Raw genomic sequence first — 24239 nt, 5'->3', positions numbered from 1 at the left:
AAAGAAAGAAAGAGAAAGAAAGAAAAATGAAAAGAAAAGAAAAAAAAAGGAGTCTGTGGAGATGAATTAGACTGAAGCCCTAGAACGCTATAAGTAGAGTCTTTACAGCATGACTGTGGTGGGAACTGAGAGGACCAGAACACTGACAGGAATGCAGGCAGGAGACTGTCGTCTCACAAGCACACCACTGGAAGAAGACTAGAAGTCATTTATTTTGGCAAAGAATTCGTCTATATTTTGTTCATGCCCAGAAACTTTGCAGAAGCTGAATTTAAAGATGATTGGCTAATTTGACTTGAAGGTTCAAGAAAGCATAGTGTCCAAGCTGTAGAAGTTACCACTGTTTTCAGCTAGATTTATAATAATGATCAGAAACAAAGAGCAGGGGATTTTAAAAACATATAATCTGGCTAGAAAAGGAGTGAGCTGAAAGCTGTGAACAAGGAGGGTGGGTTATTAAACAGAGTAGTGCCATTAAAAAGCACCAAGCGCTGGGTGGTGGTAGAGCACACAAGACCATGACCAGGACATGGTAAGCTCACATAGTAACTTTACAAAGACAGAAAGAACTAACATCTATATATATAAATTTCCAAAATGAATGGTTGCCTTCAGAATTTCATGGGAAATATAGCTTTATAAATTGTTACAGATGCCATAGGCTCCTCAGTCCACATCAAAAAAGAAAAGAAGGGGGAGTGGGAATGGGAAGGAGAGCCACAGCGCCCCACTGTGTCTGGCCATAAGACTTTAACCACCAAGCCTTCCTACACAAAGGTCAAAGCACAGCAAACACCTGATGTGCATGCCATCCTTGTCTGAGCAGTAGTGATACTGTTCAGTCTCTACCGTCCACACCCAAGTGAGAGTCACCTAAGGATGCATCTTCTTGTAGGATTTTTATAGACAAGGCAATGATAAAAACATGAGCAGGTATCACAACTCTTGAGAATAAAAACCTGTGATTATATAAGTAGCTATTGGGCTATAGAGATGGCTCAGTGGCTAAGAATGTTTGCTGCTCTTGAAGAGAATCGAGTTTGGTTCCCAGCGTCTATCCAGAGAGGGGCGGGGAGCTACCATTCTCCATAACTGTAGTTCCAAGGTACTGATGCTTTCTGGCCTCTTCCATCTGCACTCACATGGCATACATTCACACAAACACAAACATAAATAAAAATTATTTTAAAAGAAATTTTATTTTTATTTTGTGTGCATTGGTGTTTTGCCTGCATGTATGTCTGTGTGAAGGTGTCAGAACCTCTGGAACTGGAGTTACAGACAGGTGTGAGGTGCCATCTGGGTGCTGGGAATTGAACCCAGGTCCTCTGAAAGAGCAATCAGTGCTCTTAACCACTAAGTCATCTCTCTATCCCCAAAAATAAATCTTAAACAATATAAAAAGCTATCAGAATGATTTAAGTCAGGGATCTCTGACTGCTGACCGGCAGATGGAAACAGTGCTCCTCTTGCACAGGACCAGTCGCAGTCCCCATCGCATACACGTGCAGGTAAAGCATAAAGTAAATTAAACTAAAGTCTTTTTTCTTAAGTTCTTTTTCCTTTTTCAAGACAGGGTTTCTCTGTAGCTTTGGAGCCTGTCCTGGCACTAGCTCTGTAGACCACACTGGCCTTGAACTCACAGAGATCCGCCTGCCTTTGTCACCTGAATGCTGGGATTAGAGGCGCGTGCCACCACTGCTGGAAGAGCAGTCTTAACCTGTAAATCACCTCTCCAGTTTCCCTAAACAGTCTTTTAAAGAATAACAATAAAAAAAAAATCTCGAGTCCAAATATGGGCAATATGTCAAGGCAGTTAGTTTTCATAAGGGCAGAGTAGTCCTGGTGTCTGCACTGCTGAGGTCAGGTAGCCAGAAAGACCTTGAAGGACAAATTTCTGAAAGAAAGAATCCTGTTTGAAAAACGAAGCTGCCAGTTGTGCAGGCAGTATCAGGTAGCCGTGCTGGAGTGAGTGTGAGGGTTCTCTGAGGGTACCACTTAAAGATGACACTTTAACAAACACATGGGTGATACCTGAGTTGGGTATGAACACCGACATCTGAGAGAGTATAGGTGTAACATTCAAGTAGGCAAGTGCTGTGGTTTCAAGTCAATGAATGTTTATGAGAGTAACTGTGTCAGGTATCCATAATTTATGTTAACTTTCCACCTGGATCTCTGATATCTTTCTGATTGTAGTTTTATAGACTAGGGGGATCAATGGCAATAAAACAATAACAAGCCAACAAACAAAAACCAAGTTAACAAACAAAAACCTTCATGCTTTTTTAAGGAACAATACTTTAGGATAAGACAATGCTGCTGGGTGGTGGTGGCGCATGCCTGTAATCCTAGCACTTCAGAGGCAGAGGCAGGTGGATCTCTGTGAGTTCGAGGTCAGCTTGGTCTACTGAGTGAGTTCTGGGACAGCCAAAGGTTCAGAGAGAAACCCTGTCTTGAAACAGACAAACAAAAGAAATATATTTGTACATAAATCAATAAATTTGAACAAGAAAAAACAATAATCGATTAATATTGTATATCACAGAGACAGTGTATGTGCTAAGGATAGTAAAAGGGCTCTTACTTTCTACCATTTTATATATTTCTGCAATGTTTAGATTTAACAGTGAACAAATATTATGTTTAGGCTGGAGAGATGGCTCAGTGGTTAAGAACACTGGCTGCTCTTCCAGGTCCTGAGTTCAATCCCACATGGTGGCTCACAACCACCTGTACTGAGATCTGGTGCCCTCTTCTGGCATGAAGATGACCATTCAGGCAAAACACTGTATATATAATAAATAAATCTTAAGAAAAATATTATGTTTATTATAGCAAATGGATAACTTTTAATAAAGAAGCAGACTTTCAAAATTCCTTTGGAAGGATACACAAAAACTAATAAAATTAGTTGCTTTGGGAAAAGGGAATGGAAAAGGTATTTTCTAATTCTTTGGATTTTGAGAGCATGTGAAAGTATTCCTTATTAAAATTTTATTCAAATTAAGAACACTTGCCTCTAGCAGCTTTCTCCTAAGCCCACTGAAACATAAAATACAATCACAGTCTTTGAGAATGGCCCAAGAGCATCTCTGCCATGCATTCATTTCTGCAACATGCCCTGCCTCCTACACTCAAGGGCACTATAGAGAAACAAGTTATCTTCAAAAGGTGGCTCACATTTTACAAAGGTGTGTGGCATCACTGCCCTCAACATTTATCTGAGCCATCATACTTGCTAGGAAGCAAAATGAAGTGTTTACCCTGGGTTGAGGCTGCTGTGGGTGTAAGGAGAGGGATGAAGTACCTGCAGGAGGAGCTCCACACTGTCCACTTGCAGCTCTCGAAGGCCAGCTATCTGCACCACATGCTTGCTATCTTCTCTTGCGAAGAGCCTGCAGATGAAAAGCTGTGGTTGGTATGACAGACACTGGGTTGTACCTTGCTTTCCCAAAACATTCTAGGAGTCTTTACACAGTGGTTTTGCCATTAGGATGGGATGTATCTGCTTCCCCTCCCCAGCCCTACCTTCCTAAGGTCAGCTTCAGACTACCGTGGTGCTCCTTCCTTGTTGTAAACAAATCAGTATCTTTGATTAAAATCAAAAGAATGAGCATAAAATCCATACATATTCCAAACCAAGAACAGCACAATCCTGGCTAGTAACCAGTGCAAAGGAGGATTCAGGATCTTTGCTGTCTAATCAACTACAGCTCTAGCCTCTAACTGTTAGCTGCTCTCCTCTTCTCTCTTGTGGGGAGAAAACATGTGGTCCCCAGAGCAGCAGCAGCCATTCTGTATCGACAAAGAACTAGCTCCACAATGAAGGTAACAAATGGAGGGGAGGTAGGGCAGAGAGATGCAAAGCAACCGTGTCATTATCCCTGAGCAATGGAGCAGAATATTCCTGAAGCCTTCCTAGCCTTCCAACTTATCTGAGCCAATGATTTCCCTAAATACAGTAGGGTGGGGTTATTTTTTTAAAATTTGTAACAGAAGGAGTCCTGATATATATTTTTGTTTTGTTTGAGACAGGGCCTCACTATGTAATTCAAGCTGGCCTCCAACTTGTGAAAGGATACAATGTATAGGGTGGTCATTTAGATAATTCATTAAAGAATTATATTCTGACAAAGCTGGATATTTTGTTTCTGCATAAGAACACACACACAAACACGCAGGCACAGGATTATATGCACAACAGTGACTTTTACTTAAAAGAAATAGGCATTATGACAGAGCTTTGGGGGATCAGGAGATGAGGCAAAGTCTCACTGTGTAGTTCAGGCTGGCTTTGAAACTGTGATCCTCTTATCTTGTCTGCTGAGCACTGGCATTACAGGTCTGTGCTGCCTTGCCTGGGTAAATTTTTTCTTTCTTTCTTTTTATACTGAGGATTGAATTCAGGGCCTTACACATGTCAGGTTTAGTGTTCTACCACCCAGCTACAGCCTCAGCTTGGAAAGGGCTTTTAAGGAGGGTTCTTGGGGTTGAAAGAAAAGCCTTAATTGAGCTAAATGGAGGTTTAAACACCATTACAAAGATGGGGACTGAGGACAGTAACTCTTGCCCAAAAATTCACTGAGTAGCACAGTTTGACAGCTGTGTTTCAGAGATGGACCCTGAACACTGTATTTTCTCTCAACTGGGACACACGGGCATACCTACTTGTTGGGATGGTAACAGTGCACCTGCTGGCTTCTTCAGTCACGCCACTCAATACCCTAGTGTCCTCCCTGCTGGAGCCTTTCCTATCAGTAAGACCCACGGTCTCCTAACTGCACAGGAACTGTCTGACACCCTACTCCACTGCTTGCCTACAGCACACGAACTTGAATGTCACACTGGACTCCACAGGCTTGCACACCTTTGCTGTGGTGCTGGTCCAGAATTCCTAGCCTTCCGCCACACTTAACTTTCCACTCGAGTATCGGGTGTAGTTCACTCTGGTGACAATCCTTTACCTTCTGACCTCCCTCTCACCTTCCTATGCTCCAGCTTCACAACTCTGTTGCTTGCTGTCCAGTTTAAGTCACATGTTCCCACCCTAACAAAACTTTATTCTAGAAACACGTAATAGGCATACTGATACACTTCTAGATTACTTTTATAAAAGCAGTAAGCTGAAGGCTGATAACAATTAAAAGTTGAAGGTAGCCAGGCGGTGATGGCGCACGCCTTTAATCCCAGCACTTGGGAGGCAGAGGCAGGAGGATCTCTGCGAGCCTGGTCTATGAATTGACTTCCAGGACAGCTAGAGCTGTTACACAGAGAAACCCTGTCTCAAAAAAAAAAAAAAAAAAAAAAAAAAAAAAAAAAAAAAAAAAAACCCACAAATAGCTGAAGGTGGGACAGTGGGACAGCTCCACCACCAAACCTGATCATCTGAGTTCCATCCCTTAGAACAGAGACCCTTTGGGAAGAGTGCTGAAGCACTCTCTCACAGGGTTCACCTAAGACCATCGGAAAACAGATCTTTACATTACAGTTCATAACAATAGCAAAATTACAGTTATGAAGTAGCAACAAAAATAATGTTATGGTTGGGGGTCACCACATATTAAAGGACTGCCACATCAGGAAGGTTGAGAGGCACTGCCTTAGACCCACACTAAAATAGAGACAGAAGAGAAATGACTCCTGAAGTTATTCTTTGACCTCCACACCCCCATCATGTCACATGCACACTTACATACATATACATACGCCCACAAAATAAAGAAATTAAAACGTAATTTAAGAGCATTGGCTACTCTTCCGGAGGACTCAGGCTGGTTTCCAGCACTCACATGGAAACTGTTTGTAACTGCAGTTTCAGGGATTCTGATGCCCTCTTCCAGCCTCCACAGTACCAAACATGTATGTAGTACAAAGGCATATAGGTAGGCTAAATACCCACATAAATAAAATAAAAATAAAGCTAAAAAAAGTTGAATGTGAAGAAAAAAGGCATTTTTTGACAATTTCAGAAAACTGTTTTAAATTAACTCTAACATTTAAAGGGAAATATTTAAATAAATGTTGATTTCCTGACATTCTGAAATTATCACAGGAAAAAGGGGAGGAGTCTTGGTGTGTACTAAGATGTTATTCTTTTAGAAACATCAATGGAAGTTGAAGCTGTAGCCCAGGGGCAGAGTGACTGCAAACGTGTGAGGTTCTAGGTTCAACCCCCAGCACCAAAAACATATTAACTGATGGCTAATTTACATTTTTCCCTAGCTGAATTAACAGTTTAAAAAATATGTATCGAGCTAAGCACTGCGGCAAAAGTCTTTAATTTTATCACTTGGGAAGGAGAGTCAGGATGATCACAAGTCCAAAGCTGCCCAGGCAAAACAGAAAGTTTTATAGCAGACAGGACTACACAGCCTGTAGACAGCCTCAAAACAGAAAACACAAGAAAGGGGAAGAAAGAACTTCCTATGCAAGAGACTGTCATTTCACAAAAATGCCTATCATTAAAGTCACGTGACCAGAGTGATTCCGTGGAGCTCTGGCTCAAACAGAATGATGTAGAGATCAACAGCTTCTGACTCTTATCTAGTACCGTTTTCTTCTATTGAGGAGGTCATACAGTTGTCCACAGTAGATCTCATAGAAGCTGATCCACACAAAGAGGTTCTTTTTTGGCTGGGATACTTTCAGCTGCCTGAAGATATCTTTGGCGGCCAGAGCATATAATCCTGGGTTTTGATGAGTTCCTATCATGGTATAGGTTTTCCCAGCACCTGTTTGTCCATATGCAAAGCAAGTGGCATTGCCTCTGGGAGAAGAATAATTAGAATTACTTATAAATATTTAAAGAAGTGATAATTTACATAGAGACATTTAATAATGTCAGGAAGAAATAGAATCCTTGAAGAAATCTAGCATATAATTAAGAAGTCTTATATTATGAAAACACAAAAAGTAAAAACATCCTCAAACTGAGGTATGTTTTCTTAAAGGAATTATTTTACAGAACTGATAATACTATATAAGATAACTATTGAATATAAGGTAATAAGGACTTTGAACAGCACTTGAGCTATAGATACAGCTAAGTTGGTAGAATGCTTGCTTTGCACATAGGAAGCCATGAGTTTGATTCCCACCATGACACACACACGCACACACACGCATGCACACACACACACACAGCAACAAACACCAACTTTCTATTCTACATAAGATGCTTAGATGTATCCTAAAGACTCTTCTTTTCTTTCCTTTTGTATTTTGTGCTTTTCTTTTGTTGTTTTGTGACATTTATCACCATAATCCAGGCTGGCCTAGAACTCTTGGAGTTCACCCCATAGACCAGGCTGACCTTGAACCTGTTTTTTTTTTTTTCCACCTTAGCTAAGAGATTCCAAAGTTCAAGCTAATTACAACCACTTACATATTTATTCTGAAAATACTGACAAAATTAAACTACTGAGAGCTTCTACTTTCCTAGGAAACTGAGAAACAATATCTCCAGTGTAAAGAAAATTTTGTTGCAAATTTCTAAATGTTTGGTAAATCTACGTTACAACATAAATTCATATTTAATTCAAAAGAACTAGAAAAGCATCCTTGTATTAGTAAAGGAACATAGCTTATGGGGGACAGAAAACTAAAGGTAAGAGAAGGAATAAATTTGTCTCACCCACTGAACACATGCTGAATGAGCGGGTGAGCAGTCTTCAGGTACACATCTCGATTGGTGCATGCCTCACCAAAGACTTCATCAAAATAAAAAACATGCTGAAAAATAAATGAGTTTTATAGAAATACATTTGCATTTTTACCACCATTCTATGAACACATGGGAAAAGCTAAACATGTTTCTTTTTTAAAAAAAGTTTATGTATTTATTATGTATACAATTATGCCTACAGGTCAGAAGAGGGCGCCAGATCTCATTACAGATGGCTGTGAGCCACCATATGGTTGCTGGGAATTGAACTCAGGACCTCTGGAAGAGCAGCCAGTGCTCTTAACTACTGAGCCATCTCTCCAGCCCCCAAAGCTGAACATATTTCTAAGCAACAGTAACTGACAAGTGCAGAGAAATGAATAACCAGTAACTGTTAAAGGACAACGCCTCTGCTTTCCACCTGTCCTTATACATTCTTACAGTGTAATGACTAAAGTAAGCAGCTTTTGTTCTCTCTAAAGGAATGTAAACTGGTAAACGTAAGAGTGAGTCAATCCTCTTGGATTGGTCTGGGAGAGGAAATGAATTCTATAGGATTATCTAACAGACTAGGCAACGTCAATATATATGAAAATTTATGTGAATTCTAGGGATAATTTTCTTCCGTAGGTTACAAAGCTTAACTTGTAGTTCACAAACATTCACTGTTAGCTGATGGATGGATACTGTAGCAGGAGTGTGCAGGAGCCCAAAGATAAAGACATTATTCCACCCCACTCCTGAAGGTGCAGATCTATACAAATACACAGATGACCTATCTGATAGCAAAACTTTAAGAGATGGTTTGGGTGAGAAAAATGAACATGCATCCTGATAGTTGCTGTATTTGCCCCATCTTCAGTGTCTCCTGATGCTCTGAGTTGGATTATTAAGTATTTAGCTATAGGGAAAGTCACAATTTTTGTTTCAATGGATCTGTTTGATTATTTTTATTACTATTTGAGACAGGGTTTTATATGTCCCAACTGACTTTGAAGCTATACAGCCAAGAATGACCTTGAACTTCTTATTCTCCTGTCTCTGTCTTCCAAGTGCTAGAATTACATGACTGTACTACCCTGCCTGATTTATGTGGTGCTGTGGATTAAACCCAGGATTTCATGCATGCCAAGCAAACTCTACCAACTCTACCAACAAAGCTGTATTTCAAGCCCTATTTTTATTTTAATAACAACTTTTGAGCAGCTATAGAAAAACTGAACAGAAAGCAGAATTTCTGTATACGCCTTTCTTCAAGTTCCTTCTATTAAAATCTTGCCCACTAGAGGAGGGCGGGTATAATTCAATGGGAAACATTTCCCTCACTGGGAAAGCTATTATGAAAAGGACTACTTAGACTGGTTGGGGTGGTGCGAGAGGTGGAGATGGGAGGAGGAAGGAAGATAGTGTCAGAGAAGCATCAGCAAAAGGTCCAAGAAAGAAAGCATAAACAATGAGCTGTTCAGTTACGTTTAGGAACAGAGAATTTTAATATGACCAAACTTAGGACCCTGGTAAGCAGAAGAGTGACTTAGACTATGTGGTAGGGACTTCAGCCTTAAAGGAATTAGCAGAAACAATGAGGATAAAGTAAAGAATTCTGCAAAAGAGAAGGATAATCTGAGCTACTTCCCTGGAAGACTAACCTGAGTTTACAATGTGACTAGATTGTGACTAGACTCCAGCCATTCGCTGGTGAAGTAAGAAGGTTCAAATTAGGTGAAAATAATGGGGAAATGAAAAAACTGGCAAAATGGATATGACAGAAAGGGCTATAAATAAAAAATCAGACTGATCTAGAAAAAGAGAGAAGAGACTTCATTACAGTGTGTCTGGAAAGCAATAATTCAATAACTATAGTTTTTGAATAACTTAGAGTGATGTTACCATGAGTAAGAAATCTTAGTAATTTCACACGGACTATAGCAGAACGACAGCACATACAGGATGCGTGAGATTAAGGGCCTATCTCCTGCTACATCTTCAACCTGCTCTGATTATTTACTAGAGATAGTTGTATAGATAGACCAGAAAACCTTGGCAAATTTAATGAGCTCACTCTACCCCAGGTTCAACTATCTTTTATGAACCATTACATTCCATTAGAATGAAGTGAGATCACTAGAGAAGAAAGCAGATCACAGAGCCATTTACAAGGTCACCAAACATTAGAAAGTGAGAGAATCCATCTACAGAATGGAAGAAAGATCTGGGCTGGGCTGGGGATGAAGTTCAGCTGGTAGTAGAATGCTCGCCTAACACATGGAAAACCCTAGGGACATTCTCTCCCATGGAGTAAAAGCAGGGACAGCTGCAGATGCTTATAATCCCAGCATTTAGGACGCGGAACCACAAAAATCACGAGTTCAAAGTCACCTCAGGTACACACTACCAGCTCAAGACCGGCATAAGCCGTGTGTGTGTGTGTGTGTGTGTGTGTGTGTGTGTGTGTGTGTGTGTGTGTATGTGTTGGGGGTGGGTGGGAGTTGTATACATACATGTAAGTGTGCATACAGAGACCAGAGGAAGAGGACGTCAGGTGTCTTCACATATTACTCTTCTGCCTTGTGACAATTTCACACTGAACTAAAACTTGCCATTTCTAGGCTGGCTGGCCAATGAGCTCCTGGCCAGCCTTGGTGGCACACACATTTAGTCCTAGCACTTGGAAGGCAGAGGCAGGTAGATCTTGTCGGTTCCGGGTCAGCGTGATCTACAGAGCGAGTTCCAGGACAGCCAGGGCTGTACAGTGAAACCTGTCTTAACAAACACCAAAACCAAAATGAAACAAGAAACACAGGCCTTTTGCTGAGATGGTAAATCCTAGAGTCCCCATAGAGATTTATTTTACTAATGTAGAGGAGTGTCTACTGTATGTGTGGGAGTGCTCATGGAAGCCAGAAGAGGGTGTCAGATCCCCTGGATCTGGACTTACAGACCACTGTGACCTGCCTGACACAGGTGCTGGGACTGAACTCAAATCCTCTGGAAGAGCAGTGAGTGTTCTTCCACCCAGCCAACTCCCTAGGGTCCTGTAAACATCTTGACAGTACATGCTTGTAATCTCAGAACTTGAGTTGTAGGCAAGAGGATCACAAGTATACAGCCTGGGCAACAGATCAGGCAGTGATACCTTCCCTCAATAAACATATAAAATATTTTTTAAAATTGGAAAGTAGGGTAGATCTTGGATGCAACTCAGACGTAAAGTTTTTTCCTAGCATAGGTAAGGCCCTGAATTGAATTTCAAGTATTTGATGGGTGTGTATGTAGTGGCAGTGGAGGTGTAAAAGTAAAACAAAAAAGAAAATTGAACAACAACAACAAAAAACTTGGACAGGAAAATAGTTTTCTGTGCTTGTATAAAATTTTTAATGAGTAAGTGGCAGACATACTTGATTTGAAAAGATAGGATATTTAACTACGAATACAAATTTTCTGTTTTACTCCCTGAATAAGTTTCAAAATAAAACCTAAAGAATCTAGGATTACTTTCATTTAGAACCAAGTTCGATACAGACTTTCTTTTAAGGAAAAAAGAGAGGATGTAAGTCCTTCCAATATTTTTATATCATAGTGTTGACAGGTAAGGACTCTGACCTATGAGATCAAAGGTCCAAAGTTCAACAGCAGAGAAAATGCTATGAGATCTATGGATATTCAATAAATATTGATCAATGGCAATGACAAAGAAGTAAGGTTATTGTGTTTGGGGATAATGGAAAAATACAAAAGATAACATGATGCCTCCTGGAGGGAATTACTGTGACTGAAGCATCATTAAGGAAGTCTTGGGTAGATGGTGATTGGGCAGAGCGATTACTCTGGCTATAGTAGCCGTGGAACTAACTAGCCTTACAACTAATTGGTCATTTAGACTATCTTCAAAGTAAGTATCTCCCACTGAAACCTAATAGACTGTGCATTGATCAACAATCAATGAAGCTGTTAAAATGACTGGGTTGGCTGTACAGTGGCCTAGTAATTTATTGCCCATAGAAAGACTATTGGAGTACTCGAAATGTCACTGTGAAACTCAATTTTTGGAAGAACAATGCAAGTTTGAAAGAAGGAGTTAAGTTTCAACAATTTGACTTGAGTGCTAAAGAATTTACTGCAATAGAACAGTGTCTCAGCAGACTAAGGTGAACTGTGAGCACATCCCATTAATCACCACATTCTTCTCGGTACCAGTCACTGGGTTTTGCAAGAGAACAAGAGGAAGAACCAGTGTTCAATATACATGTTTATGGAGGCAGATTCTTTTAAGAAGGCAATTCATAGTAATAGAAACCCTGAGTTATAAAATCCTACTGTGTATGTACAGGTGTATACACCTATGTGTGCACATGGAAAGGCCTGAGGTTGATATTGGGAGTCTGTCACTCTGAATCTCATGTTTTGAAAGAGACTATTTCCCTAAACCTGAGGCTCATCAATTAATTAGACCAGCCAGAAAGCTGACCTCTTGTTTCTGTCTTCCAGTGCTGGGGCTACAATGCTCAACTTATTATGTGGGTACTGGGAGTCTGAACTCAGCTACTTATGCTGTGCAGCCAGCACTGTAACCACGGAGCCAATTCCTTAGCCCCTACGATTCCAATATCTTAATATACTACAGATTATATAACTTTCCTTCATTTGTGGAGATCGTTGCTTCTCTATAAGAATTGGTGCAAGGGTACTTGCTAGCTTGGGATAAGTTCTTTTCAACACCAAACTGTTTTTATAGATAGTTTGAAATTTTTTATGTATCTGAACAGTATTTTATAAAACCCTTACATGTTAAATTTGAAAATATATCCCTAATAATATATTACCTATAGTGAAATACAAGACTCATACTCAAGAGCTGGACATAATGGTACTTGTCTGTAACAGCACTCAGGATGCTCCATCAGAAAAGTCATGAGTCCAAGGCAGATTGGGCTAGTACAGCAAGTTTCAAGCTAGCCTGGACTACAGAGTGATAAACTGGCATTGAACAGTGAGCATGGAAAGCACATGCTGTAATTCCAGTATGCAGGAGACAAGGCAGGAGGATAGCTATAAGTTCAAGTCTTGACTGGTGTGCCTAGCAAATTCTAGGCCAATCAGGACTGCATAGTGAGATTTTGTTTAGAAAACAAACAAGCCAGGCAGTGGTGGCGCACGCCTTTAAGCCCAGCACTGGGGAAGAAGAGGTAGGCAGATCTTTGTAAGTTAAAGCTACCCTGGGCTACATGGCAAGTTCCAGAACAGAACACAGTGAGATCCTAAATAAAAAACAAACAAACAGCAAAAGCAAGAAAAAAAAAAGTTAAAAAGAAAAAGAAAGAAAGGAAGAAAGAAAGAAAGAAACCAAAAGCAGCTGGGCAGTGCTGGCATACACCTTTATCCCAGCACTCAGGAGACAGAGACAGGTGCATCTCTGTGAATTTGAGGCCAGCCTGGTCTACAGAGCAAGCTCCAGGACAGTCGGAGTTGTTACACAGAGAAACCCTGTCTTGAAAACAAAATAAAACAAAAGAAGAAACCAAAAAGTTCATATTGCATGATGTAGGGGGAAAAGGGGACCAAGTTTGTGACCATTACTCTCAGCAACTGATATCAATAACTACTTATTTAAACTCTTTTGATTCTCTTGTCTGTATCCTTGATTTTACTAAAGTATAATTAAATTCACATAAATGGGCTGGAGAGATGGCACAGTGGCTAAGAGCACTGGCTTCTCTTCCAGAGGACCTGGGTTCAATTCCCAGCACCCACATGGCAGCTTACAGTTGTTTGTAATCTCACTTTCAGGGAACCCCAAAATCCTCACAAGGAAAAATTTGCCTCACATATAGACAAAATGCTAGTGTTCATTAAGAAAGTTAAAAGCTGAGTGGTGATGGCACACGCCTTTAACCCCAGCAGATCAGAGGCAGAACTCCATGAGTTCAAGGCCAGCCTGGTCTACAACCAGCTAGGCGTTCCAGGACAGGCTCCAAAGCTATAGAAGTCCTGTCTTGACAAAGCAATAATAATAATAATAATAAATTTAAAAAACATGCTAAGTAAATACATGGTAGAGCTTCATTGCATATTACAGGAATTATGGTTTTTCAACTATGTATATCATAACCTCATTACATTTTTAAAGAATGAAGGCCCAAAGTATCAATAACTCAGAAAAGCAATCAAGAGCTGAGCACAGTGGCACACGCCATGAATCCCAGCATTTGGGAGGCAGAGGCAGCTGGATCTCTTTGAGTTCTAGCCGAGGTGAGATGCTGTCTGAAAATAAACAAACAAACAAACATTATTAAAAAAAAATCAATATCTGAACCAGAAACTGGATTTTAGAACGATCATTTAAACATAAAACTGGCAAACTTGATAATACTAGTTTGAACCACAGTAAAAGATCCTACCTGCAGAATATATTGTGTGAGGTCAACCGCTTCTTTTTTTTCATGTACAAGCAGAGTTTCTTTATCTTCTACAGTAATAATATTAACTTCTCCACGACGAACTTCCCTTACACCTAACGGCCGTTTTCGAACACAAACTCTGATTTTCTCCATTTCAGTCCACGGATTCTCTGAAGTGATCTGTCTAACATGTTTACAAATAGACTTTAATTCTTAATAAAAGGATTAAATTACTTAAATGGTCAAAGTATCAGCACATTTTGAGTATATTTAATATAATTATTCTAGGGTTTTGTTTACTTGGTTTGTTGGTTTTGTTTTTAAGACAGGGTTTCACTTTGTAGCTTAAGCTGGTCTAGAACTTGCTATGTAGCCCAGGCTGGCCCTAACTTTCTACTCTAGCCCCTCAAGTGCTGGGACTACAGGCATGTGCCACCAAACCCAAGTTCTGAGACAGGGCTTTGCTACTGTCATGCAGGCTAGCTTAGAGCTTCTGCTTCTCTTGGCTCCACCTGACATGTGCTAGGATTAATAGGCCTACCAAGCTCATTCAAACAATTCAGCAAAGAGAAAAATTTTTACTGGCAAACCTCACTCTTACAATACAAAGAAAAAAAAAGAAAGGAAGGAAGAAAGACAGAAGGAAAGAAAAAGAAAGGAGGAAGGAACAGGCTAGTGACTAAACTTTAGCTCTAAGACTTGTACATGCATTCTAAGTAAGCACTCAATCAACTGAAAGACACCCTCAGACCCTACATTCCTCTTTAAAAAAAAAAATTCTACTGGTTTACTAAGTGTCTCAAATTAAGTGGTAGGTATCAATGTACTTTTCCTCCTAATCCTATTCCTTTCTCTGTCTGTCTGTCTGTCTGTCTGTCTGTCTGTCTGTCTGTCTGTCTGTCTGTCGTGTGTGTGTTGGAATTAGGAACACATGCACACACGTGTGCACGCATACTGTGTGTGAAGAGGTCAGGGAACAATCTTATGTGTTCTTTCACCTCAGGAACTGTCCACCTTGTTTTCTGAGGCAGAATTTTTACTTGATTTAAGGCAAGCATCAGGGATCCACCTGTCAGTGCTGGGATTGCAAGCATGTACCACCATACTGGCTTTGACATGTGTGCTGGAGATCGAATTTGACCTATGCTTGCATGGCAAGCATTTTATCAACTGATATGAATTCATTCATTGCAATATAACCATGTATTTCTTCTCAGAACAGTTTTAAGACTGGTCATATCCACTACTTCCTCAATCTCCTATTCAATGCATTCTTTCAGCTAGCCCAGCACCTGAAGGACTATTCCTCGAATCAGGGTTAAAAACACTAATGAGGTTTATTTGCTGAGTTTCATGTGATAATGTATCTAAGAACCAATCACTTATAGAAATTTCTCTAAAACTAGGTTGTAAGAAAATAAGATCCAGGGGCTGAAGAGATGGCTCAGAGGCTAAGAACATTGCCTGCTCTTCCAAAGGTCCTGAGTTCAATTCCCAGCAACCAAATGGTGGCTCACAACCATTTGTAATGGGGTCTGGTGCCCTCTTCTGGCCTGCAGGCATACACACAGACAGAATATTGTATACATAATAAATAAATATTTGAAAAAAAAGAAAAGAAGATCCATTTTCCTCTTAATTTATTTTCATAAAAATCTTATTTTCAGCTGGGCGGTGATGGCACACACTTTTAATCCTAGCACTTGGGAGGCAGAGGCAGGCGGATCTCTGTGAGTTCAAGGACAGCCAAGACTGTTACACAGAGAAACCCTATCTTGAAAAACCAAAAAAATAAAATAATAAAATAAAAAATAAAAAATTTAATTTTCTGAACCTTCCAACTGGCTGAAAAATTATTTTTTGTCAGGATTTAAATTAGTTTTACGACAAAGAAATTTTCCAATAAATTATAGTGCTTGATTTTAAGACATCTTAAAGCACGTTTTATTATTTTAATTAAAATATGAGACTAATGTATCATTTGAGGCATGAGACTTAATAAGTATATGGGGAATTTATTGTTCTCTCTTTTTCATATGTGCTTAATTTTTCACAACAAAAGAGAGAATATTTTAATCTATTATTTTGAAATCTATTCTACTTTTTGGTTTCATATTATTATCTGTTCCTTTATAAAATCTATTTTTTTTTCACTTTATGTTTTACTCTAATCCATTATTTTAAAGAGGTTTTTGGTCAAAATCTCTTTGATGTTAGAGCATTAGTAGTATAATCACAGGAAGCTAATCAAAGAGGATGGAAAATGTTTAGACCTTTTCATTTTTGTTAGGTCTGAGACGGGTCTTGCAGTGTGGTCTGAGCATCCACAGTGCTAGGATTACACAACACTACTACGCCCAGCCAGTCATTTTTAGAGTTGTGCAGGAATTCTAGGGGAGTCACATGGACAAAAGGTCTGTAGTTTGTGGTTTTTAAGTCAAAAGACAAAAATGAAAGTGTGTTCTTTCCTAGTGGGTATCTTCTGGTTCATTTGTTTTTGAGATAGGGCCTTTCTATGAGGCCAAGGATGGCTGGAGCTCATCAGCCGTGTGTCTGTCTTGTGAGTGCTGGGCTTGCTGTGTGCCCCACCGTGCCTGGCACAGATGCTTGTCATCTCTTACCTTGCCCTCTAATATCTAAGAGTCTCCAGATATCTTAATTATATTCATACCTAGAGTCAGAGATCACAGCTATTACTTAATATTTATAGAATAAATGCCATGGCAATATTTAAACTAAAATTTGCATTCTAAGTCATGATGTGTTAAGTAGTGGAAAGCAGTTTTTGTTTTTTTTTTTAAAGATTTATTTATTTATTATGTATACAACATTCTGCCTCCATGTATGCCGGCACTCCAGAGGAGAGCGCCAAACCTCATTACAGATACTTGTGAGCCACCACGTGGCTGCTGGGAATTGAACTCAGGACCTCTGGAAGAGCAGCCAGTGCTCTTAACCACTGAGCCATCTCTCCAGTCCCTGTTTGTTTGTTTTTTTCAAGACAGGCTTTCTCTGTGTTCTGGAACTCACTCTGTAGACCAGGCTGGCCTTGAATTCATAGAGATCCTCCTGCCACTGCCTCCCGAGTGCTGGGATTAAAGGCATATGCCACCATGCCTGGTGGAAAGTAGTAATTTTATAAGTAATTCTAATTTATATTTTTCTGTGTTGGTCAATAAGGCTAAAATAGTAAAAAAAAAAAGCTTGCTATTTTATCTTTCATATTTACAACCTATAATTAAAGAAGAAAAATAGCAGCACTAAATCCTCTGTGCTCTGCTAGAACAAGTATCTCAATTTATTTATTTATATATCTTGGGTTTTTTTTTTTTTTTTTTTTTTTTTAGACAGGGTTTCTCTGTAGCTTTGGAGCCTGTCCTGGAATTAGCTCTTGTAGACCAGGCTGGTCTTGAACTCACAAAAATCCGCCTGCCTCTGCCTCCCGAGTACTGGGAATAAAGGCATGCGCCACCACCACCTGGTTTAAGTATCTCAAATTATGATAGGTATTTTCACCTATAAAACTAAGTCACCTTGGCGTGGGAGAGATGCATAGTGGTTAAGCGTACTGGCTACTCTTTCAGAGGACCCAGGTTCAAGTCATTGCACCCATATGTGATTCATCGTTATCTGTCTATAATTCTACTCCCAGGATATTTGACATGCTCTTCTGGCCTGCATGGGCACCAGACACACATGTAGTGTAAAGTCATACATGCCGGCAAAACATTTGTAAACATAAAATACAAAATTTAAAAACCTAAATTACCTAGTTTTGGAGAATGAAAGAACTGATCATGAAGTACTCTGGCACTTTAACAAATATAAGACCAGATGTAAAGACTTTATCTTCCCACAGGAAGTAGGGGTGCACATCTTTAATCCCAGCACTCAGGGCAGAGACAGGATCTCTGTGAGTTCGAGACCAGCCTGGTCTATAGAGTGAGTTCCAGGACAGCCAGGGCTACATAGAGAAACACTGTATTCAGAAAGAAAGAAAGAAAGAAAGAAAGGAAGGAAGGGAGGGAGGGAGGGAGGGAGGGAGGGAGGGAGGGAAGGAGGGAGGAAGGAAAGAAAGAGAAAGAATTTATTTTCCTGTAACTCATATACATTACTTTTATAATAACATAACAAGTAATATATTTCAAAAGAATATATTTTCTAGCATATCATTCTTAGCATTGGGGATTATTGAGTATTTCACCTTTCAGGGATCTTATTTAAAATTCTATCTTGAAGAACTAGGTGAAAATAGCTTACTGTCATTCTGATTCACAACCTCTGATTGCCATCAAAAGGTCTTACTTTTTGTAATCACCAAAAGAATCACCTGTTTCTCCAGGGCTGAATTTAAAAAAAAAAATGCAGTCAAAATTAGGATCCTATTTCAATTGTGCAGATAACCTAAGTGCTCAAAGAACTACTTAATTTAACTACCTGCTCTTTGGCCTTAAGTAAGCTGTAAATCATCTGGTTGGTATGAATTGGGTAATCTTAAAAAAAAAAAAAAATCCTGCTGGATGGTGGCAGAGCATGCCTTTAATCCCAGTACTCAGGAAGCAGAGGCCTGCAGATCTCTGTCGGTTCGAGGCCAGCCTGGTTTACAGAGTGAGTTCCAGGACAGCTAGGGTTACACAGAGAAATCCTGTTTCAAAAGACAAATAAACAAATAAAATCCTGTGAATTGTGTGATTTTCATCGTAGAAGGCTAGTTAACTACTTCGCTTTTACGAATATACTGTGTGTACAGTCTGCGAGAGGATGGACAGCAGACCCTGGTAAGTAGCAGCTGTTGGTTTGACGTACATGAACAGTATCAGTTTTTTGCTTCAGGAAAGTTCCAGTTCCTCATTATTCTGTTTCTACCCACTTACTTCAATTATTAATGCAAACTTTGTTAACTATCATTCATATGGTTCATTCATTTACTAGGAATAAAGAGTAATTGCACTGCTCTGTCATGAAGGAGAGATTTGTCTTTGCCTCTCCCAAAAATGTAAAAATAAATTATTACCTGACACAAGAATGAGGGATTCCATAGTTATATCCCGAAACATGAGAGACTCTTTGAATCACGGGAATATCACTGTTTCCTAGTTTTGGAGAAAAGTAACTTGATGAAAAGAGCGAAGTGTCAGTTTCTGTCCCCATGTGAGCACCAGCAGCTGAGGCACTCAGGGTTCTTATTTTTGTTTGGTCCTGGGAGTCATCAGGCAGCATGTGTGTCAGCACTTTCAGGTAAGTGGATTTCTGCTTCTCTACAGATAAGTCTGATAGGTTGCATGTTTCATTGCTGGCCGTCCTGGCTTTGCTATCAGCAGGAGAATCAAAATGCAGTTGTCTTCGGGGGCCAGATCTGAAATCCCGACGCTTGGTGTGCATGTTGTTTGTTTGAAGAGGATTCTCTGGGCTACTGAGGGCTTTATCTTCCTCCTGCATAATCTTAATGATTTTGATAAGTTGGAAAAGACGTTTGCGGTCGTTCATGTCATGGACTCCCAATTTGGAGTAGTCCTTCATTGTAACCTTTGCTAATTCATCTATTTTCTGAAGGCCAAGCGCAGTAAAATGAGGATAATACTGTGCAAGTTCAGCTTCACAAAGACATTCATATAACCAGGAGGCCATTTTTATGACTAGATTTACATGAACTCTGAAGAAAAAGAGAAAAAGAAGTCATCTAGATAGGGTAAACAGAATATATTCCTTTACAATAAAAACATAAATATGCAGGGAAATGTTTCTCCTCTCAGGTCTCCTAGGAATGTTTCTTCAGGAATGATTAATTAAACAGCAGAGTCTATAAGCAAAGCTGCTTTATAACAGCATATGAAGTAACAGTTGTAATTTGTTCATCTGTTTAATAATGTTTCCTAATTATATTTTTAAGTAAATATATAGACACAGATATAACATAAAGCACTTACTTATTGCTTGGGAATTCCTTCTAACTTTGCAGTGTCTGCTTAACAGGCAATACACTGCTGAAATCTTGTTCTCAACCACTGACTGTAGCAGGACTAATTTTAGATGTTCAACTCAACGTCAAGGCACGTTGTACAACTGTTTCCTAAGATTAATGAACAAAGGCTAAGAAGTCTTTCAGAATAGAAAGCAGAATAAAATAGTGACCACAAGGATAATTAACACAGCTCAGAGAAAACTGCATCTTTTATCTGCTGTGTATTGGTAAGCTAGAGAGAAGTAAAAACAACCAATTCAGAATCAACTCACTCAGTATTTCAGATAATTCTAAAAGGTGATCACAGACGTACGTCAACTGAACAGAATATCAATCAAATAAATTTTTTCTAGGAAATTAATACTACAGTCACTTTGGACAACTATACAATATAATAGTTAAAATCAGAAATTTAATTAAACACTAACAAGTGATGTGGTACTAATACAAAATCTTTGTCTATTATAAGTCAGAATTCTAAGTACTTCTCAATTAATCCTGTTAATCAAGCTCAAGTTCCTAAGAATATAAAAAATAATTTTAAATTGCATTTTAAAATATTTAACCAATATTTTAAATGTGTGTGTGTGTGTGTGCTTGTGCGCACAATTATACTGCCAGAAAACAGTGTTGGATCCACTGGAGATGGAGTGCTAGAACTTGAAAATGAGTCCTCTGGAAAATAGTACATATTGTCTCCTCAGCCTCTGTTTTGTTCATTTGGGAGAGGAGGGATTTCTCTGTGTAGCCTTGGCTATCCTGGAACTCGTGCTATAGACCAGGTTGGCCTTGAACGCAGAGATCCCCCTGCCTCTACCTGCTGTTGTTTGTATAGCCTGTATAGCCTAGGCTGGTTTGGAGTTTGCTGTAAAGTCCAGGTTGGCCTCAAATTTGTGGTTATCCCCTTGTCTTGGCCTCCCAATCTCTAGGATTACAAGCAGGAACCACCATGCCTAAAAATTTAAAATTTTAATTTTTTTTAAAAAATTATTATTTATTGTATGTGTATGAGTGTTTTGTCTGTATGTTTGTCTGTGCACCACATGTGTGCCTGGTGTCCAAAAAGGCCAACAGAGGACAATGGATCCCTTGGGACTAAAGTTACAGATTAGAATTGTGAGTTGTCATGTGGGGACTTGGAACTGAACCCAAGTCCTTAGAAGGAGTAGCCAGTGCTCCTAACTGTGGGGCCATCTCTCCAGCCTCTTATATTTTCTTTTTCAAAATGGTCTAATCCTTCAGAGCTTCCAAAAATCAAATAATTACTGAAGAATTGCTTTCATTTTCATTTATTTTTGTCCTTTCTAGGAGAAATAGTGTGCGCGCACACACACTAAAGACAACCAAGGAGTTCTGAGTAATTAAATTTGGAGAAAATACTATTTAGGCAAAACAAAAAAAAAAAATATCTGAGTGCCTAACCCTAACACATATCCTAAACTGACCCTGACATCGTCTTCTAGTGATGGGTTTCCCCTCTGGAAAAGCCCACAAAAGTTTTGCAGTCCTTCCATCCAGAGTGGAGTATATTTCCCCCACATTATATCTAGAATGACTTTCTAATTTCTTTTGGGCAATAGAATGCAGTAAAGCAGACTGCCATGCCCAGGTCTAGAGCACCATCACAGCTGTTACCGTTGACAGAATTCTTCTGCCACGTGAAGAAGTTTAGCCAATAGCTAGAGGCGCATACATTACTACTACTACTTTAATGGCCAAAAACATGTGCAAGGGAAGCCATCTTAGACTAGATGTCACTAGATGAGTGTTTCTCAACTTGCCTAATGACGCAACCCTTTAATACAGTTCCTCAGGCTGTGGTAACCCCCAAACATAAAATTATTTTCATTGTTACTTCATAACCTTAAACTTGCTACTGCTATGAATCGTAATGTCAATATTTGTTTTCCAATAGTTTTAGGTGACCCCTGTAAAAAGGTGGTTTAACACCCCTGCAAGGGATCACGACTGGTTAAGAACCAATGCACTAGACAGTCACAGTCACAGGAATGACTCCAAGAGAGATCAAGTAAAGAACTAACTAAGCTTGGTCCAAATAATCGACTCACAGAGCTTTAAGCAAATAAAAGGACAACTATTTTGAGTCAAGTTTGGGGCTGGATTGTTATGTAACAGTAGTTACAAATTCATTTCTGAAACTTTGCCAATTTTATATGCAAATTTAGGAGCTATTTTAGGTTCACAGAAAAGCTGAGAAGGTAAAGACTTGCCAAACAGCCTGTCTCACACATGTACTCTTTTCCCTACTAGTGAACCTACGTTGATAAAGAATCATTACCCAAAGTCTACAGTTTACACTGGAGTTCTCTTACCTAGAGCTGCAGAACTTATGGACTTGGATAGACAGTGCATGCATCCTCTATTTAAGTAAAACATGGACTAGTCTGATTGCCCTAAAACTCCTGGGCTCTGTCTACTCACCCTTCGCACGCTCTAGCCAATGGTGACTAATGATCTCTTTGTCTGAGAGGTAGGGGGTGGGGCAGGGTCTCACTGTGTAGCACTGGCTGTCCTGGAACCCACTACTGTATATCAGGCTCCCCAAGTGTTGGGATTAAAAGGGTGAACCCCATATCTACTCAATGATCTTTTTACTGCTTCCACAGTGCCTTTTCCAGAATGTCACACAGTAGGAAGTATGCAGCTTGTCAGCTTTTAGACTGGCTTTTTCAGTTCATAATTTAAACTCCCTCCAAGATTTTTTAATGGTGTGTTAGCTTATTTCTTTTTGCTGCTGAAACCCATTTCACATGTGAATGTGTCTGGTTTATTTGTTCACTTAATGAAGGACACCTTAGAGGCTTACAGTTTGGGCAATCACGAATAAAGCTTCTATAAACAACTACGCAGTTTTCACATGGACATAATCTTCAACTCCTTTTTTTTGTTTTGTTTTGTTTTTTCGAGACAGGGTTTCTCTGTGGCTTTAGAGCCTGTCCTGGAACTAGCTCTGTAGACCAGGCTGGTCTCGAACTCACAGAGATCCGCCTGCCTCTGCCTCCCTAGTGCTGGGATTAAAGGCGTGCGCCACCACCGCCCGGCCCTTCAACTCCTTTCTGTAAATACCAAGGTGCATGGTTACTGGATTGTATGGTAAGACATACTTAGTTTTATAAGAAACTGCTAAACTACTCCTTAAAGTGGCTCTGCTATTTTCATTCCTACAAGTGATGACTGGGAATGCCAGTTGTTCTCATCATTTGTCATTGTGTGTGCTACATCCATCCTTTCAAGACCACTCAAGAGCTTTTCGCCAAGATGAGATTTTCATCTCTAGATTTTTTTTCTACCATTTTACCCCCAACACCTTACACTGTATCAAAACTAAACCACTAATCCTCTTACTACTATTTTCTTCCTCCCTAGAATACCTGTCTTTGTCAGAAGGACACTGCAGTTTTCTATCACGATGGAGATAGGCCCTAATAGGGAATACATGGTACTCTGTGCCTCAGCAACCATTATAGCATCTAGTATTTACTGAGCATTTAATATATACCAGCCACTGTTCTGGGCATTGTATTTGTTCATTTCCATATAATCCTATAAAGGAGGTAAGTGTGTAGCAAGTTCAATCACTTACTATTTCAGACACTCACTTTTTCAACTGTGAATTAGGAATGCCATAGGAGCATTCTGAAAATCCAACATCTGAAATCCCAACACTGAGGCAAAGGGAATCATTGCAAGTTCAAGGCTAGCCTGGGCTATATGAGACCCCATTTTTTGGTTTATTTGTTTAAAAACATATTTGGGATGTAAGGAGGCAGCTCAGTCAGTAAGTAAAGTGTCTCACCAGCACGAAGACCTGAGTTTGATTCCCTTAAAAAACAAACAAACAAGCAAACAAAAAACAGAAAACAAGTGTGGTAGTGTTTGACTGTAATGTCAGCGCTGGGGAGGTAGAAACAGGAAGCTCTCTGGAACTCAATGGCCCACCAAACTGACTGAATCCCAAAGTTTCAGATTCAATAAATGATCCTCCCTGGTGATGGCTGGCATAACACCTTTAATCCCAGCACTCAGGAGGCAGAGACAGGTGGATCTCTATGAGCTCGAGGCCAGCCTGGTCTACAGAGCGAGTTCCAGGACAGGTTCCAAAGCTACAGAGAAACCCTGTTTCAAACAAAACAAAACAAAAACAGAACAAAACAAAAATCCTGTGCAAGATAGAGCTCTGTCTCAAGAAAGAGAA

The 24239-nt window shown here is 39.6% G+C and overlaps 1 protein-coding gene across 1 annotated transcript in view; it reads right to left on the bottom strand.

Moving 5' to 3' along the window:
• The window catches only part of Kif24 (kinesin family member 24), a 67833-nt gene that overhangs the window by 16276 nt on the left and 27318 nt on the right, over positions 1–24239 (bottom strand). The window contains exons 2-6 of the mRNA XM_050156118.1: positions 19076–19714; positions 14062–14245; positions 7637–7734; positions 6554–6769; positions 3311–3398 (exon numbers count right to left, since the gene is read on the bottom strand). Coding sequence (XP_050012075.1) covers positions 3311–3398; positions 6554–6769; positions 7637–7734; positions 14062–14245; positions 19076–19689 — 1200 coding nt within the window. The 5' untranslated portion in view covers positions 19690–19714. The remainder of the gene's footprint in view (positions 1–3310; positions 3399–6553; positions 6770–7636; positions 7735–14061; positions 14246–19075; positions 19715–24239) is intronic.

Source organism: Alexandromys fortis, unplaced genomic scaffold (assembly GCF_014885135.2).
Source record: "Alexandromys fortis isolate MF-2015 unplaced genomic scaffold, M_Fortis_MF-2015_v1.1 scaffold_92, whole genome shotgun sequence".
NCBI classification, from domain to species: Eukaryota; Metazoa; Chordata; class Mammalia; order Rodentia; family Cricetidae; genus Alexandromys; species Alexandromys fortis.
Note: the sequence above shows the minus strand (reverse complement) of the source record. Positions and strands in the feature narration are given on the sequence as shown.